The sequence below is a fragment of the Cucurbita maxima genome, unplaced genomic scaffold (assembly GCF_002738345.1).
Source record: "Cucurbita maxima cultivar Rimu unplaced genomic scaffold, Cmax_1.0 Cma_Scf00123, whole genome shotgun sequence".
Lineage (NCBI taxonomy): Eukaryota > Viridiplantae > Streptophyta > Magnoliopsida > Cucurbitales > Cucurbitaceae > Cucurbita > Cucurbita maxima.
In genome coordinates this window covers 141493-155431 of record NW_019272139.1, presented here as the reverse complement: position 1 = coordinate 155431, position 13939 = coordinate 141493, and the positions used below count along the sequence as shown (strand labels likewise).

The 13939-nt window shown below is 38.7% G+C and overlaps 4 protein-coding genes across 8 annotated transcripts; 2 read left to right on the top strand and 2 right to left on the bottom strand.

Moving 5' to 3' along the window:
- The first annotated feature begins 830 nt into the window (after positions 1–830).
- LOC111473468 (adenosylhomocysteinase-like) lies at positions 831–2873 on the top strand. Its single transcript, XM_023118966.1, has 2 exons — positions 831–1655; positions 1974–2873. Exons 1-2 carry the CDS (start codon positions 945–947, stop codon positions 2718–2720), a joined length of 1458 nt encoding a protein of 485 aa, XP_022974734.1. The 5' UTR covers positions 831–944; the 3' UTR covers positions 2721–2873.
- Positions 2874–3181: 308 nt separating this feature from the next.
- LOC111473473 (protein RALF-like 24) lies at positions 3182–5428 on the bottom strand. The gene is made up of 2 exons (XM_023118970.1): positions 4892–5428; positions 3182–3382 (listed from the first exon to the last, which is right to left on the bottom strand). The coding sequence occupies exon 1, from the start codon at positions 5290–5292 to the stop codon at positions 4912–4914; it is 381 nt and encodes a 126-aa protein (XP_022974738.1). The 5' UTR covers positions 5293–5428; the 3' UTR covers positions 3182–3382; positions 4892–4911.
- A 1963-nt stretch (positions 5429–7391) lies between these two features.
- Positions 7392–10823, bottom strand: LOC111473483 (heat stress transcription factor A-5-like). Of its 5 annotated transcripts, none has more exons than XM_023118985.1 (3): positions 10406–10823; positions 8574–9765; positions 7392–7558 (listed from the first exon to the last, which is right to left on the bottom strand). In XM_023118985.1, the coding sequence occupies exons 1-2, from the start codon at positions 10631–10633 to the stop codon at positions 8584–8586; spliced, it is 1410 nt and encodes a 469-aa protein (XP_022974753.1). In that variant the 5' UTR covers positions 10634–10823; the 3' UTR covers positions 7392–7558; positions 8574–8583. The 5 variants fall into 5 exon arrangements, with proteins under 5 accessions (XP_022974753.1, XP_022974752.1, XP_022974754.1 ...); XM_023118984.1 differs by having other exon boundaries at positions 7392–7562; positions 8576–9765; XM_023118986.1 differs by lacking the exon at positions 7392–7558 and adding an exon at positions 7587–7629 and having other exon boundaries at positions 8576–9765.
- A 1091-nt stretch (positions 10824–11914) lies between these two features.
- Positions 11915–13731, top strand: LOC111473482 (trihelix transcription factor ASIL2-like). Its single transcript, XM_023118983.1, has one exon. The coding sequence runs from the start codon at positions 12275–12277 to the stop codon at positions 13373–13375; it is 1101 nt and encodes a 366-aa protein (XP_022974751.1). The 5' UTR covers positions 11915–12274; the 3' UTR covers positions 13376–13731.
- Positions 13732–13939: the final 208 nt, after the last annotated feature.

Sequence of the window (13939 nt, the reverse complement as noted above, 5' to 3'; positions counted from 1 at the left end):
TTGTTTCATGCTCGAGTGGAACCTGATGAATACGATCATTCATCTCAGGTACTAGTTACATACAAATGGTAGATAAGTACCAGCTCTAAACGACAAGAAAATTAATCGAAGTACACATGAATGACAAAACTCGAGACAACACAAAGTAAGCATTGTCTAATCCAACCACACAAAAATGGCAAAAAACCGTTAGACAATCCGAGCCGATGAAAAAATTATGTTTTAAATAATTTTTGTTTCACCGACTTTTTAATTTTGTTTTTTTTTAATTTAAATAATTTACTTTTCACTTGAAGAAATTATGCACTATTTTTGCTTATTAAAATATTTTACGTATTTTTAATAAAAAAAATATATTAAAAAAATAGAAATATATACATTAAAAATTATTTAATATCAATATATTTTTTAAAAAACATATATATGAAGAGAAATAATATATATATATATATATATATATATATATATATATAGTTTAATCTAAATTCAAGGGTTTTAAAAAAATAGTTTATAGTATAGAGAGCAAAAAAGAATGGAATTAAAATCCCAACCGGACAAACGACTCGCGGGAAACGATCCAACGGTTACGGAAAACGTCTCGTATTCAGCCAATAAAATATAAACACGTGCCACTCCTTTTTCTCCACTGGGTCCCGCATAATCTCCCGTGTAAAACGCACGCTCCTTTTACCAGTTCTACCGATCTCCAAATCCTGAATCGCATTACAGACGACACGTCATCATTCAATCTCAACCGTCCATCTCACTCCCGATGGAACCTATTTAAACGACCTCCCACTCTTCATCTTCCTCGTCCTGCTCCTCTGAAACTTCGAACAATCTCCATTGCCACTTTCAAATTTCAATCTCAGAGAGAACCAACGAAATCATTTCGTTTGGATTTCTGTTTGTTTTTTTATTTTTCGATTCAAATTTGATCAGCAATGTCTTTATCGGTAGACAAAACCAGCACTGGCCGGGAGTACAAGGTCAAGGACATGGCTCAAGCTGATTTCGGCCGCCTTGAAATCGATCTAGCTGAGGTTGAAATGCCTGGATTATTGTCTTGCAGAACCGAATATGGACCATCGCAGCCTTTAAAGGGAGCGAGAATCACTGGATCTCTTCACATGACGATCCAAACTGCTGTCCTCATGGAAACCCTAACCGCTCTCGGCGCTGAAGTCCGTTGGTGCTCCTGCAACATTTTCTCGACTCAGGACCACGCCGCCGCCGCCATGGCTCGCGATAGCGCTGCCGTGTTCGCCTGGAAAGGCGAGACTCTGCAGGAGTACTGGTGGTGCACCGAGCGGTCCTTGGATTGGGGCCCCGACGGTGGTCCGGATCTGATCGTCGACGATGGTGGCGATGTTACGCTGTTGATCCACGAAGGATTCAAGGCGGAGGAGGTCTTTGAAAAATCAGGGACGCTACCGGATCCTTCTTCAAGTACCAACTCTGAGTTTCAGATTGTGCTCACCATTATCAGAGATGGATTGAAGACCGATCCTAAGAGGTACCACAGGATGAAGGAGAGATTGGTTGGTGTCTCGGAGGAGACAACCACTGGTGTTAAGAGGTTGTACCAGATGCAGGCTAATGGAACTTTGCTTTTCCCCGCCATTAATGTGAATGACTCTGTCACTAAGAGCAAGGTACTAATTCTCAGGTTATCAAAAGATTCAAGGAAAAACAGTTGAAAACTTCTTAAAATATAGGTTGGTTTTGTATGAGATTTGATTACTGCTGTTTTAGATATGAACAAACTATGATCAGAACATAGTTTTGGCATTAATTTGTCAGATAATTTTCTGGGTGTTTAGATTTGTGCTTGAATCTGACTCATTAACTATGATCAGAACATTTAGTTTTGACACTAACTTGTTAGATAATTTTCTGGGTGATTTTGTGAGACCTTGTATGCAGATTTCATGGACTGACTAAACAATTGCCTTGAATATTTGATGAAACAGTTTGATAACTTGTATGGATGCCGCCACTCACTCCCTGATGGTTTGATGAGAGCTACTGATGTCATGATTGCTGGCAAGGTTGCTGTTGTGTGCGGCTATGGAGATGTTGGCAAGGGCTGTGCCTTCGCCCTCAAGCAAGGCGGAGCTCGTGTGATTGTCACAGAGATAGACCCAATCTGTGCCCTCCAGGCATTGATGGAAGGCTTCCAGGTCTTGACCCTTAACGACATTGTCTCCGAGGCTGACATTTTTGTCACCACCACAGGCAACAAGGACATAATCATGGTGAGTGACATGAAGAAGATGAAGAACAATGCAATCGTCAGCAACATCGGTCACTTCGATAACGAGATTGACATAACTGGGCTCGAAACTTACCCTGGGGTGAAGCGGATTACAATCAAGCCTCAAACCGATAGGTGGGTCTTCCCCGAAACTAACTCGGGCATCATCGTGCTCGCTGAGGGACGGCTGATGAACTTGGGATGTGCCACTGGCCACCCCAGCTTTGTGATGTCCTGCTCATTCACAAACCAAGTGATTGCACAGCTTGAGCTTTGGAAGGAGAAGAGCTCTGGAAAGTATGAGAAGAAGGTCTATGTTTTGCCTAAGCATCTTGATGAGAAAGTTGCTGCTCTTCACCTTGGCAAGCTTGGAGCTAAGCTCACCAAGCTCACCAAGGACCAGGCTGACTACATTAGCGTCCCCATTGAAGGTCCTTACAAGCCTGCTCACTACAGGTATTGAACGGACAAGGTGAGACAATATCGGTTCTACTATCTGAACGGTTTGTTGTTTTTATTTCAATAAGTATTAGAATTCATTATAGAGCGAAAGGCTTCGATTTGTCATAAGAGGCTACGCAATTTTCATAAAAGCAAATAAATGAAAATCGTTTCAATTTTATTATCTTACCCGTATCATGTTTGTTTTGGAAGCACTTCCTATTTAATCTTTTCCCAAATCTCCTAAGGTGCATCCATGACTGAATGGTTAAAGCACCCAACCTATACCGACCTAAAAAGGGGAAAATTCATAGATTTGATTCTTGCTTGTGCCTACTAGAAAGAGGTTCAAACTCACGGGATGATTTAGTGTTAGAAGGATCTCCTCCCTTTAATAGGCGCAAACAAGAAAATGAATATCAATATGTATAAATTTCGTGTAGCTATGAGATTTGGTTAAAAATTCATCATTACTAAGCAATGTTGGTACTATAATGCGTGGTGTTCAAGAGCAATTCCATTTAAAATGAAGCTATGATAACATCAGTTTTTCAAGCTTTCATAATGTTCAACAATACTTTTTACAGAAGTACATGGATCCTCTTCTTGCTCGATCTCGATGAGCAACGACCTCCTGTCGATGCCTGCTAACGGTACAACAGTCGAACGGCTGCCAGCAGCTAGCTGTAGAATTACACATTCTCAGAATCAATCACAAGTATGCTGAAGGGCAGTTCTGATCAAGTAAGGATCATCTAGCTTAAGAAAAAAATGTCTTGTCTGAAACTCCTAAACAGCAATCCCCATCACACAAATAATGAACTTCACAATGAAGTGACTTCCATCAAGTCAAATGCATATTAACTGGGTTGACAACGTTTGGAGCTCGGATAAACCTCCAAGCTTTGACCTCTCGGTCCCGCCATCTCTACTTGTAAAAAGCGGGTGGGCGGGAATGGACGGGGATAAATCTCTCTCTATTCCCTCCGGGGATGGGTCATTCTCAGCCTCTCAGCCTTTAACTAACGAAGATAAGATCTTTCACAAAAATACGCCCTAGGAGATATATATCTCTACCTTTCTCTTCTACAACACTTTTTCCTATAGTAGCCATGAGTTTCTCCATATGAAGCAAGTATATGCAACCAAGAGGTGTAACGGGCCAGAGTGGACAATATCTACTAGCAATGAACTTGGACTCTTATAAATTGATTGGATTTGCACCAATAGAAACCATAAATTTGATTAAGAGTCAGTCACTGGGCAGTGTTCTAGCGATGGCGATATATAACGGGCTAAAGCAGACCATATCTATTAGCGATGGGCTTGGGCTGTTACAAATAGTATCAGAACTAGAGCCAGTCATCGGGCAATATGCCAGCGAGGACGCTAGGCTTCCAAGGGGTGGATTGTGAGATCTCACATTGGTTGAATTGTATCTACTAGCGGTGGACTTTAGTTGTTACAAAAGTTGAGGTGAGGCGGATGGTGATATATACGGGCCAAAAGTTGAGGGGAGGCTGATGGTGATATGTACGGGCCAAAGCGGACAAATCTACTAGCGGTAGACTTTAGTTGTTACAAGAGATTAGGTGAGTAATGAGCCAAAGCCGACAATATTTTCTAGCAAATGGATAAAGAAATAGTGGGTTCCTTCGTTTCTATGGTTACTTCTTAAACGGTGAGGTCCTCTCTATACACCGGAGCTCCTTCTTTTATTTCATCAATGTTATTGTTAACTTGTACAGTTCACCCTCTTTGGCTCTACCCATGAATTAGCTAGTAATCGGTCTTTCACAACGAGATCTACCTATACAGTAACGGTATTTAATTATGAAGATTAGTTGGGTAGCTGACCCTCTTAGTCCGTTCTTGGAAGAATAAGGCCATACTTTCGTTTTTTTCAACACAAGAACACAAGAACAAACCTCACAAGATTAGGAAATCCATCAGAACTACACAAACCCTTATGGCTAAATCAAGTCAATACTATACAAAATCACAGACCCCACTAAACAAAACCAGAGAACACAACCAAATCTCAAGCCTCCCCCATGGAAAAACCCCAGATCTCATCACAAATCAACAATGCAGCACATGAACACACCAATCCAAACCCAAATCAACAATCATATCTCAAACCCACATTTCAAAAACCAAATCAAAAAATCAAAACACTATTCCTCACATTACCTTCGCCATCGCCATTGCCTTCAAGTGTTTATATCGTGCACATCTCTAGCACATCTAGTAATGACCTCGCACCCTCGATCATACGAATTCGCCGGACCAGGATGACATTCATAATAAGAAACCCCTGGTCTAGAACAAGGAACCATATCCCTTCTAAGAGTTTCATAGCTTATATACCTCTTCTGCATCATCAACACTCGCCTACTGATCTCCGATTCCATTTGTGGCTCTGTTAGGCACTCTCCGATCTTCTGATTGCAAACCCCTTTGGGCATTAAATCGATTTGGTTGCCCTTCAAAGATCTGAGATCAAGAACAGCATCGCAGAAGGGGAAATGGGTTTGAAGGAAAATGAGTGGAAGGAGGATGGAAAGAAGGAAGAACAGAGTGGGTTTTGCCATTTTTGAAGGGCTTATTTGCACTGTTTCGTCTTCTTCTCCAGCAATATGGGCTCTGAATGTGAGATTCTTTATTGGTTGGATGTTCAAATGGAGTAATGTTTTTGCTTTTGCTTTGCCTGAAATAAATGAAATCCCAAAAAATTTAAATGAAAATTGAGCTTTCTCTATCAATATAAGTTGGGAGTAATCCTTTTGTCAACTGTCATAATTCACACCAAAGACAATTTTGCACACTTTAAAAGTATACCATTAAACCATAGAATATTCACTTTTTTTTTTTTTTTTTAAATAGAAATTTATGTTCTCGTTTTTTAAGTATGCCCGACCAAACCCTAAAAGTGAACGGTCAAGCCCGATGTGAGCTCAAAGTTCAACCAACCTAATACACTCGAGCCTAAAACACGACGACTTGGCTGATTGGTAAATATAGGTTAGAGCTTATATCATTATATTTACTTAATTTATTTCAAATATTTGGTATTTTTTATAATTTATAAAATTAAAATATTGGTATTGCAAACCTTCTTTTAGTTTTTTTTTAACTCCTCTATAAATTATATATATATATACACACACACATATTCCCTTAGAAACAAAACAAAAATTAAATATTTAAAAAAAGAAAAAAGAAATTATACAATGGGAATAAGATGATCCACCAAGGGCCGGAATCTGACCACTAAATTTGTCGGTGGGTTTCGGACATAAATTCAAAAGCCCGACCCGACCATTAAATATAATAAATATACATAACATTTTAAAAATAAATAATAATAATAATAATAATAATATATATATATATATATATATATATATATATATATATATATATATATATATATAATCCAAAATCAATCAATTTGCCTTAGCTTTGAAGTTGTTTTGTGTGGGATAATGGGTTAGGTCCATTCCACCATGTTTTAGGGATATAATAAATATTTTTACAAAAACAACAAATTTAAGAGAAATTATTGTAATAATTATTTGTTTGATTAAAAAAAGTTTAAAAATTAAAAATTAAAATAACTTTTTTTTTATCTCACTTTATTCATATACCCCTTATTTACTTGAGTGTCACACGTCTACTAGCTTTGGTTCGTCCTTGCGACATGATCACATTACTTATTTCTCGTTTCTAAAAGTGAAAACTATCCACACTAACTAACTTAAGAAAAATTTGGTTAGTCCTTTCAACATGTTTTGTCATCACCCACAAGATTCCTAAGAAAATTCTTAGGAAATCACCCAATATAAGATTGTTCCAAACAAAGTATGTTTTAACTTTAGAGTTTTTTATGTTTAAACGACCAAAAAGAAAAGTGCACATTGTTTGTATAGATAATAACTCTTGATTATTATAGTATTTCTTAGTCATTTTATTCTTAAGATCACTCTCAATCAGATGATGAGGCATCGGTTCATTCATGTACCCCTTTACTCGGGTGTCGCACTTCTTACCTGAGATGATACCCAAAATCAAATACAATACTTACAAGTTTTAATATAACTTCACAACAATTAAAACTGAAAAAGAATCTTGAATGTCACACTTCTTACCCGAGATGATACCCAAAATCAAATACAATACTTACAAGTTTTAATATAACTTCACAACAATTAAAACCGAAAAAGAATCTTGAATGTCACACTCCTTACCCGAGATGATACCCAAAATCAAATACAATACTTACAAGTTTTAATATAACTTCACATCAATTAAAACCGAAAAAGAATCTTGATATATAATACAATACTTACAAGTTTTAATATAACTTCACATCAATTAAAACCGAAAAAGAATCTTGATATATACATTTGTTGTCGTAGCTATATTAAGATAAACTCAGCAGTTGGAACTTATTCTTATAAAAGAAATCTATCCAAACCACGTTTTGTTCGATCCATACAATATATTCCCCTCTAAAAAGTACTTTTAGTCATACAAAACCAATGGCCCAAGCCTTTTATATTTACAATATATTCCCCTCTAAAAAGTACTTTTAGTCATACAAAACCAATGGCCCAAGCCTTTTATATTTCTCTCTTAAAACACATACCCCATAGAACAAGAAAGAGTTCATAGTCTCTTCATTTTTTTTCCCCAATTATAATTAAAAAAATATTTAAAAAAAAAATCCAATTTGTATAGAAACTTAGAATAACTCACAGGAAGAACAGGTGCAGGGATTGGATTTTGCTTCCCTTTTGGTAGGGTCAGCTATCATTCTCAACTTGTGGCTGTTTCCCACTTGGTTCATAAACAGGCCTAGCTTTAATCACAACCACAGGAGAAATCAACTTGTGGCTGTTTCCCACTTGGTTCATAAACAGGCCTAGCTTTAATCACAACCACAGGAGAAATTAAAATTGAATTATCCATAAAATATTTTCAATATTGTTAACTGATCATATTGACATTCTATCCATTTCTAACATATTGCTTATCCTAACAACTTGAGTATATAAATTTCTATAGTTGTATTCACGATAATAGAAATAAACACCGCCCTCCTATCATTCACCAAGTTGAATAGATTCGTAATGAACTAAGTAATAGTATGTTTTATTTGATAAAGAGATGGAACTAGAATGAGCAAAGACAAAAAAAACTACCCGAGGTTGATCTAATGGTACATGAGTGTAGATGTAAATAAGAATGAGCAAAGACAAAAAAAACTACCCGAGGTTGATCTAATGGTACATGAGTGTAGATGTAAATAGAGAGATTTAGAGAAAATGGACTCCAGTCGTGTAGCCACCTATTCAAGATTTAATACTTTTGTGAGTTTTACTTCACAGATATCTAAAAAGTAAATGAACAAAGACAAGGCTCAAAGACAATTTATTCGTGAGTTTTACTTCACAGATATCTAAAAAGTAAATGAACAAAGACAAGGCTCAAAGACAATTTATTCAATAGACAATGCACTCTCCATGCCCAAATGGAGAAGCAACTCGGCATAAATTCATTTATGAGTGTGTTCATTAGCAATATTTCCATCAAGCACAGATGAAGTATTCATGGTAAGATAAGATCTTTAATAAGGTATAGATTTAACTAGCTAATCGTTCATGAATGAACAACATTTTACGCTGTTGTAATGTACAAGGAAGAACTCGTTGCAACAACGTACGAGTAACTCGACAAATCACATAGCAACTATAAAAAGAAACTGCAAATCATATTTCAGGATTCATTTATTGTATAACTGAATGTCTAAATTAGAATGAACGATAGAAACAGAGAAATCTAAATAAACTGTGAGAAAAGCTTTGGAATTACCTCTCCAGTTAAAGTGATAAGCCTGATCTCCCATCGTCTGGCTCCTTGTATAGATTTTCCCTGTAATTAGAACTTGCCTCTTCACTTTCGGGACAACCCGGTCTTTCGGTAAGAAACTGTTCCCAGAAAACATCATTGACTCTTACAGGGTTGGCTGGAGGTCCGTGATTGTTACTTGAGGTCTCCTTTAGACAAAATGTACTGGTTCCCTCGTCGAGATTGATGTTTTTAGTGAACAGTCTCATATCTGATTCTTTTCCATTTGATACTTTTGAACCGGATGATTTTCGAAGATTCTGACCCAGTTGTGGCATTCTAACCGAATAATCGGCGTCGTTGACTTGCAGGGAAGAAGATGCAAGAGTGAGATTTAAATGACAGGAAATGTGATTCTCTCCATCTTCTTTGGAACTAACATTTGGTTGCAGTGAGTGCAGACATGGACTCTCGTCGTTAGGCGATTTCCCCGACAAAGATGAATCCCTCTTCAATACAAATGATGTCCCAGTGTCTGAAAGATCTAATGTTTCAGCTGCAAAATGATGACTTTCTTGGACACCTCTAGTGTCAAGTTTTGACATGTTTCTTTGTGAACTTCCCCCTCCTTCATTTGAACTCTGAGTGCTACATGAAAGTAAGTTAATATCCGATACGCTCGAAGTTTCTAATCTCATCTTATGTGAGAAATCTTGATGAAAAATATTCCCAGACTCGGATCTGGAACTGCTATGGTTATCCAAAAAACTATTTTCAATGGCTGGCTGTGAATGATCACCTGAAGGCAATCGTCTCTTTTTGTTAAACGCTGTAAAGTCCATAGACTCGACTCTCCGAGCAAGATGCTCAACAAAAGAAGGGTTCTGAACAGCCTTTTCTAAAAATGCCAATAAATTCTTCTGCCTTTTTTCCATGCTTTCCACCTTCACCGTTAGATCCTGCAACTGAATTTTAGCAGTCGATTTTTGCTGTTTGAACCTAGAGATATCGGCTTCAAGTGTAGTTTTTTTACGCGATAGCCTATCTATTTCATCTTCAAAAGCAGCTCTTTCTGGATCTACAAGAGATCCTGGAGGAGTACTGTGACTATGAATTGGTTTTCGACGGTGGATGTTTTTCAGCAGATGCTTTTGATCCTTTATGAAATCATCATTTGCAAATTCCCACCTCTCAGAATCAATCTTCTTAAACCCCTGCAAACAAAATGTTCAAAAATTGCATGTTTAAGCAACTTTTTAATGCCGTAGTCACTTCAATTTTTCAAAACGAAAGAGTGATATAGTTTTCGTATAAAATGAGGTGTACAGCAACAATTATTCAAGAGATTCTAGCATGATAGATGGAAAGATCATACAAGCACATAAATGATTCATACGGCGGTAAGCAAACCATAAAGGAACCCTTCAAACTACTTCCACCCAAGGGACGATTCTTTTATGAGTTCAAGAATCACGTATTAATAAATTGGAATTGCGAGGAGAAAAGAAAATTCCTCTCAGAAAACAGTTCTAAGAAGTCGAAGATATAAGAATCTCGAAGCTAGGAGATTGCACATTAGATTAGCATAAACAGACCAAATTTAGTTTATGACAGTTAAATCCCTACGAGTTACAGCAATTGAAGCTCATAAATATAGAAACATTAAGAATTGCTGAAACGAATATGCATACTATGTAAATGAGAGAGAGAGAGAAAAAAAACAGTAACTGAAGTCATGATTACACGATAAGGAACTACTCCTTAGCCAGTTAACAAGAGGAACAAAATCAAATCACCGAAACGTGAAAAATCAAAACTAAGAAGTAAACAGAAGAGGAATTTCCAGTAACTTACATAGGTATTAAGCTGCCGAATGAAGCTGGAGAAGTTGTTGTGCTTGAAAAACGTAGGAAGAAGAAGGCGAGCGAATTCAGGGGGATTCCATACCACAAAGCTCTTCTTCGAAGAAGTCCACGAGACGATCTCGTCGGTGGCAGATTCATCGACCATATCGTAGGTCTTGATGAGAAACGGCGCTGGACCAGCACCGCCAGTGCCTCCGCCGCCAGCAGCTGCCTCCATTAACGGTGAACAACGGCGGATCAGGATGTGAATCGATCACCGAAAGTGGTGCTGAAAAGGAGATTTAGAGATGAAGATTACGCAGAGGAAGGTGAGTTTTTGGTGAGTAATCGACAGGTGAGGTTCTTCGAGATTGACTTCGCTCCACCCGCTTCTTGCCGTTCTTCTCTCGTTTTTTTTTTTTACAAATTATTTTCTTAAATATAAAAAATATATATTTTTTTTAAATTTCATGTCCTTCCATATTTGTCTTTTTCTATTTTATTAATTTATATTTAATTTTAATTTCATTTGAGTCCCTACTTCATTTTTCTAACTTTCTCGTAATTAAACAAGATTTGGGTCCCTGTGAATTAAATAAACATCTCTAATTATAATTGTTGACTTCTTAACCGATGATGTATATTTTGTCAAATAATTGTCTAAGTGGACGTTGACAAGTTTTGTTACTGTTCCTCGAGTGTTTTAAACAATTATAAACCGTGCTTGTTGTCTTCAGCTTTCCCGTGCTTTTACCCTAAACAACAACTAATTGGACGAGAAGGGTAAATTATAACTTTGTTAGTTATTTTTATTCGTTCGTCAAACTTGATTATAACAATGTCATTGGACTCTCGATTTTGCATCTAAAATTCCTAAACCTTCTCGATTTAACCCTAATACGGCACAATGTTGTTAATCAGAGATTAAGTTGCACTGTATCAACTCAATCATGCACGATTAACTAGTTTTGAGAAAACTCGTTAAACAAGACTCATCGAGTCTCTCATTTAGTAGCTGGTAAACGTATTTTGATAGTTAAACGCAATTTAAATGAAAACATCGAAAATGGTCAGACATACATGTTTTATGACATAACCAATAGCCTCGTTAGTGTTCGTTTGTGTTTATTGAGCGTTCTTCACTTCAATGTCATGCACTTTAATTCGCTTCATAGTTATATAAGATAGACCACTATTTGGGTCTCGGTCTGGAGTGACTTCAAAATTGTGGAATGATTAGAGTGTACAAGAGCTGAGTTCGGTTAACCAAATTTTAGGTTGATTAGATTGGTAACCTAAGGAACCGTGGAAGAAATTAAAATTATTTATAAATTAATCCATTTTTAGATTCACCCACTAAAACAAGCCGAAATAACGCAGTTAAAAAAAATAATAAAAATAAAAAATAAAATAAAATAAATAAACAAATAAAAAAATAAAGCTACCCGTCTTAAAATCCTCAAATTTGCTCCCGCAAGTCAAAATGGAAATCCACGTTAATAAAAAAAAAAAAAAAAAAAAGAAAAAAAGAAAGCCCCACTCCCCACGCCAACGCCAACGCCAACGCCATCCACCACTCCACCCCACCCACCCTGGGCGGCGGCTTACCTGTCCCTCCCACACCTCCACCATCCCCCTTCACTCACCGCCCAATCGCGTTCGGCCATGTCACCCTTCCTCCCCTACGCCCCCAGCGCACTTTATCACCCCCCTCCCCCGGCGCACCCTAGCCCTCCCCCCCTAGCGGTGGCCACATCAAAATCCTCCCCTTCTCTCTCTCTCTCTCCGCCGCTCCCTCAGATCTCCCTTCCTTCCTTCATTTATCTCCTGGGTTTTCCCCAGATCTCGCATCCTTCAACCGTTGTTTCCTCCGTCGTAAATGGTTTCCTCTGCTATGGATTCTCCCTCGTCACCGAACGACGGATCTCCTCCTTCCAATCCCCTTCAGCCGCTGCCGATTTCTACCCCTTTACCTCCTCCATCGAATCCGCCGCCTCAGCCTGTAGCCTCGGCGTCATCTCGCCGTCTTCCGCCCCCCTGCTGGACTCACGATGAGACGATTGCTCTCATCGATTCGTATCGCGACAAGTGGTATTCTCTCCGTCGCGGGAATCTCAAAGCCACTCACTGGCAGGAGGTTGCTGATTCCGTTTCTCATAGATGTCCTAACGCGTCGCCGCCGAAGACCGCCGTACAGTGCCGTCATAAGATGGAGAAGCTCCGGAAACGGTACCGGACCGAGCTTCAGCGGGCCAGGTCTATGCCGCTTTCGCGATTTATATCGTCTTGGGTTCATTTTAAGCAGATGGATGCTATGGAGAAGGGCCCGTCGGCGAAGCCGGATGAGTCGGATTCCGGTGGGGAGGAGGATGATGAAGACGAGGAAGACGATCAAGAACTGTACGAGGAGTTTAGGAACGCTGGGGCTTCTGCGGCTCGGAGTGTGAGGAAATTGTACGGAAATGGAATTACCAGTGGGGGAAGTAACACTGGTGGCGGTGGTAATGGCGGAGATGGAACCGCTGCCGGAGGGTTTCGGATTCGAATTCCAACAGGTGTGAGTATAGCGCAACCAGGGTTGAAAAATTATCCGAAAGCGGAACACAAGATGAACCCTAACCCTAACTCGAATCCAAACTCTGGGACGAACATGAACCCTGCAGCTGTTAATTTCGGAACGAGAGTCGTGAGGGAGTCGAATCCAGTGAGGCCGGCGACGGGGAAGAGAGGGGAGAGGGAAAGGGAACGAGAGCCAGTTACAGAGATGGTGTCCGCCATTAAAGCTCTGGGAGATGGGTTTGTAAGAATGGAGCGGATGAAGATGGAAATGGCCAGAGAAATCGAAGCCATGAGAATGGATATGGAGATCAAACGAACAGAGATGATTCTGGATTCACAGCAGCGGATCGTGGAGGCTTTTGCCAAGGCTGTTTCAGAGAACAAGAAGAAGATCAAGAGAATTCCTTCTCCAGGGTCCTAAAATGGCTGCCCCCTGTTCATTCCATCGCCATTCTTGAGCTCAAATTAGCTTCAATTCCAAATGGGTTTTCATCATTCATCTCAAATGATGACATGCTGCAGAGATTTTCAGGTTCTGTAAGTCGAAAATGATCTTAGTTAGGTACCTTTTCTAGTCATTTCTCATGTTCATCCTACTTTTTTCTTCTTTTACATTGTTTTTTCCTCATCTTTGACTGGATTAGCTAGATTGTCTAATCAATGTAGCCATAAAAACTTAGGTAAATTCTCACATATAGAGGTAAATTATTGAGTTTGTTTGTTCTCTGCAAGTTTAGCATGAAGATAAAGCTTCTCCTCTGTGTTGTTCTCTCTGAATCTTCTGATTTTGCTGCAATTTCTACCTTTTTCCATCCATGGCGAAAAGGGAACTTCAAAATGTGGAGAAATAATCTGTCAATGGCTATAGATTTGCCTTTTTCTTTAAGCTTTTGTGATGCTGAGTGGTCTGTCTTGAATTGTGAAGCTTCTGCTGCTTTAGTTGATGGATTGTGACCATTTTGATTCTAGAAAAGGGCAGTTTCCT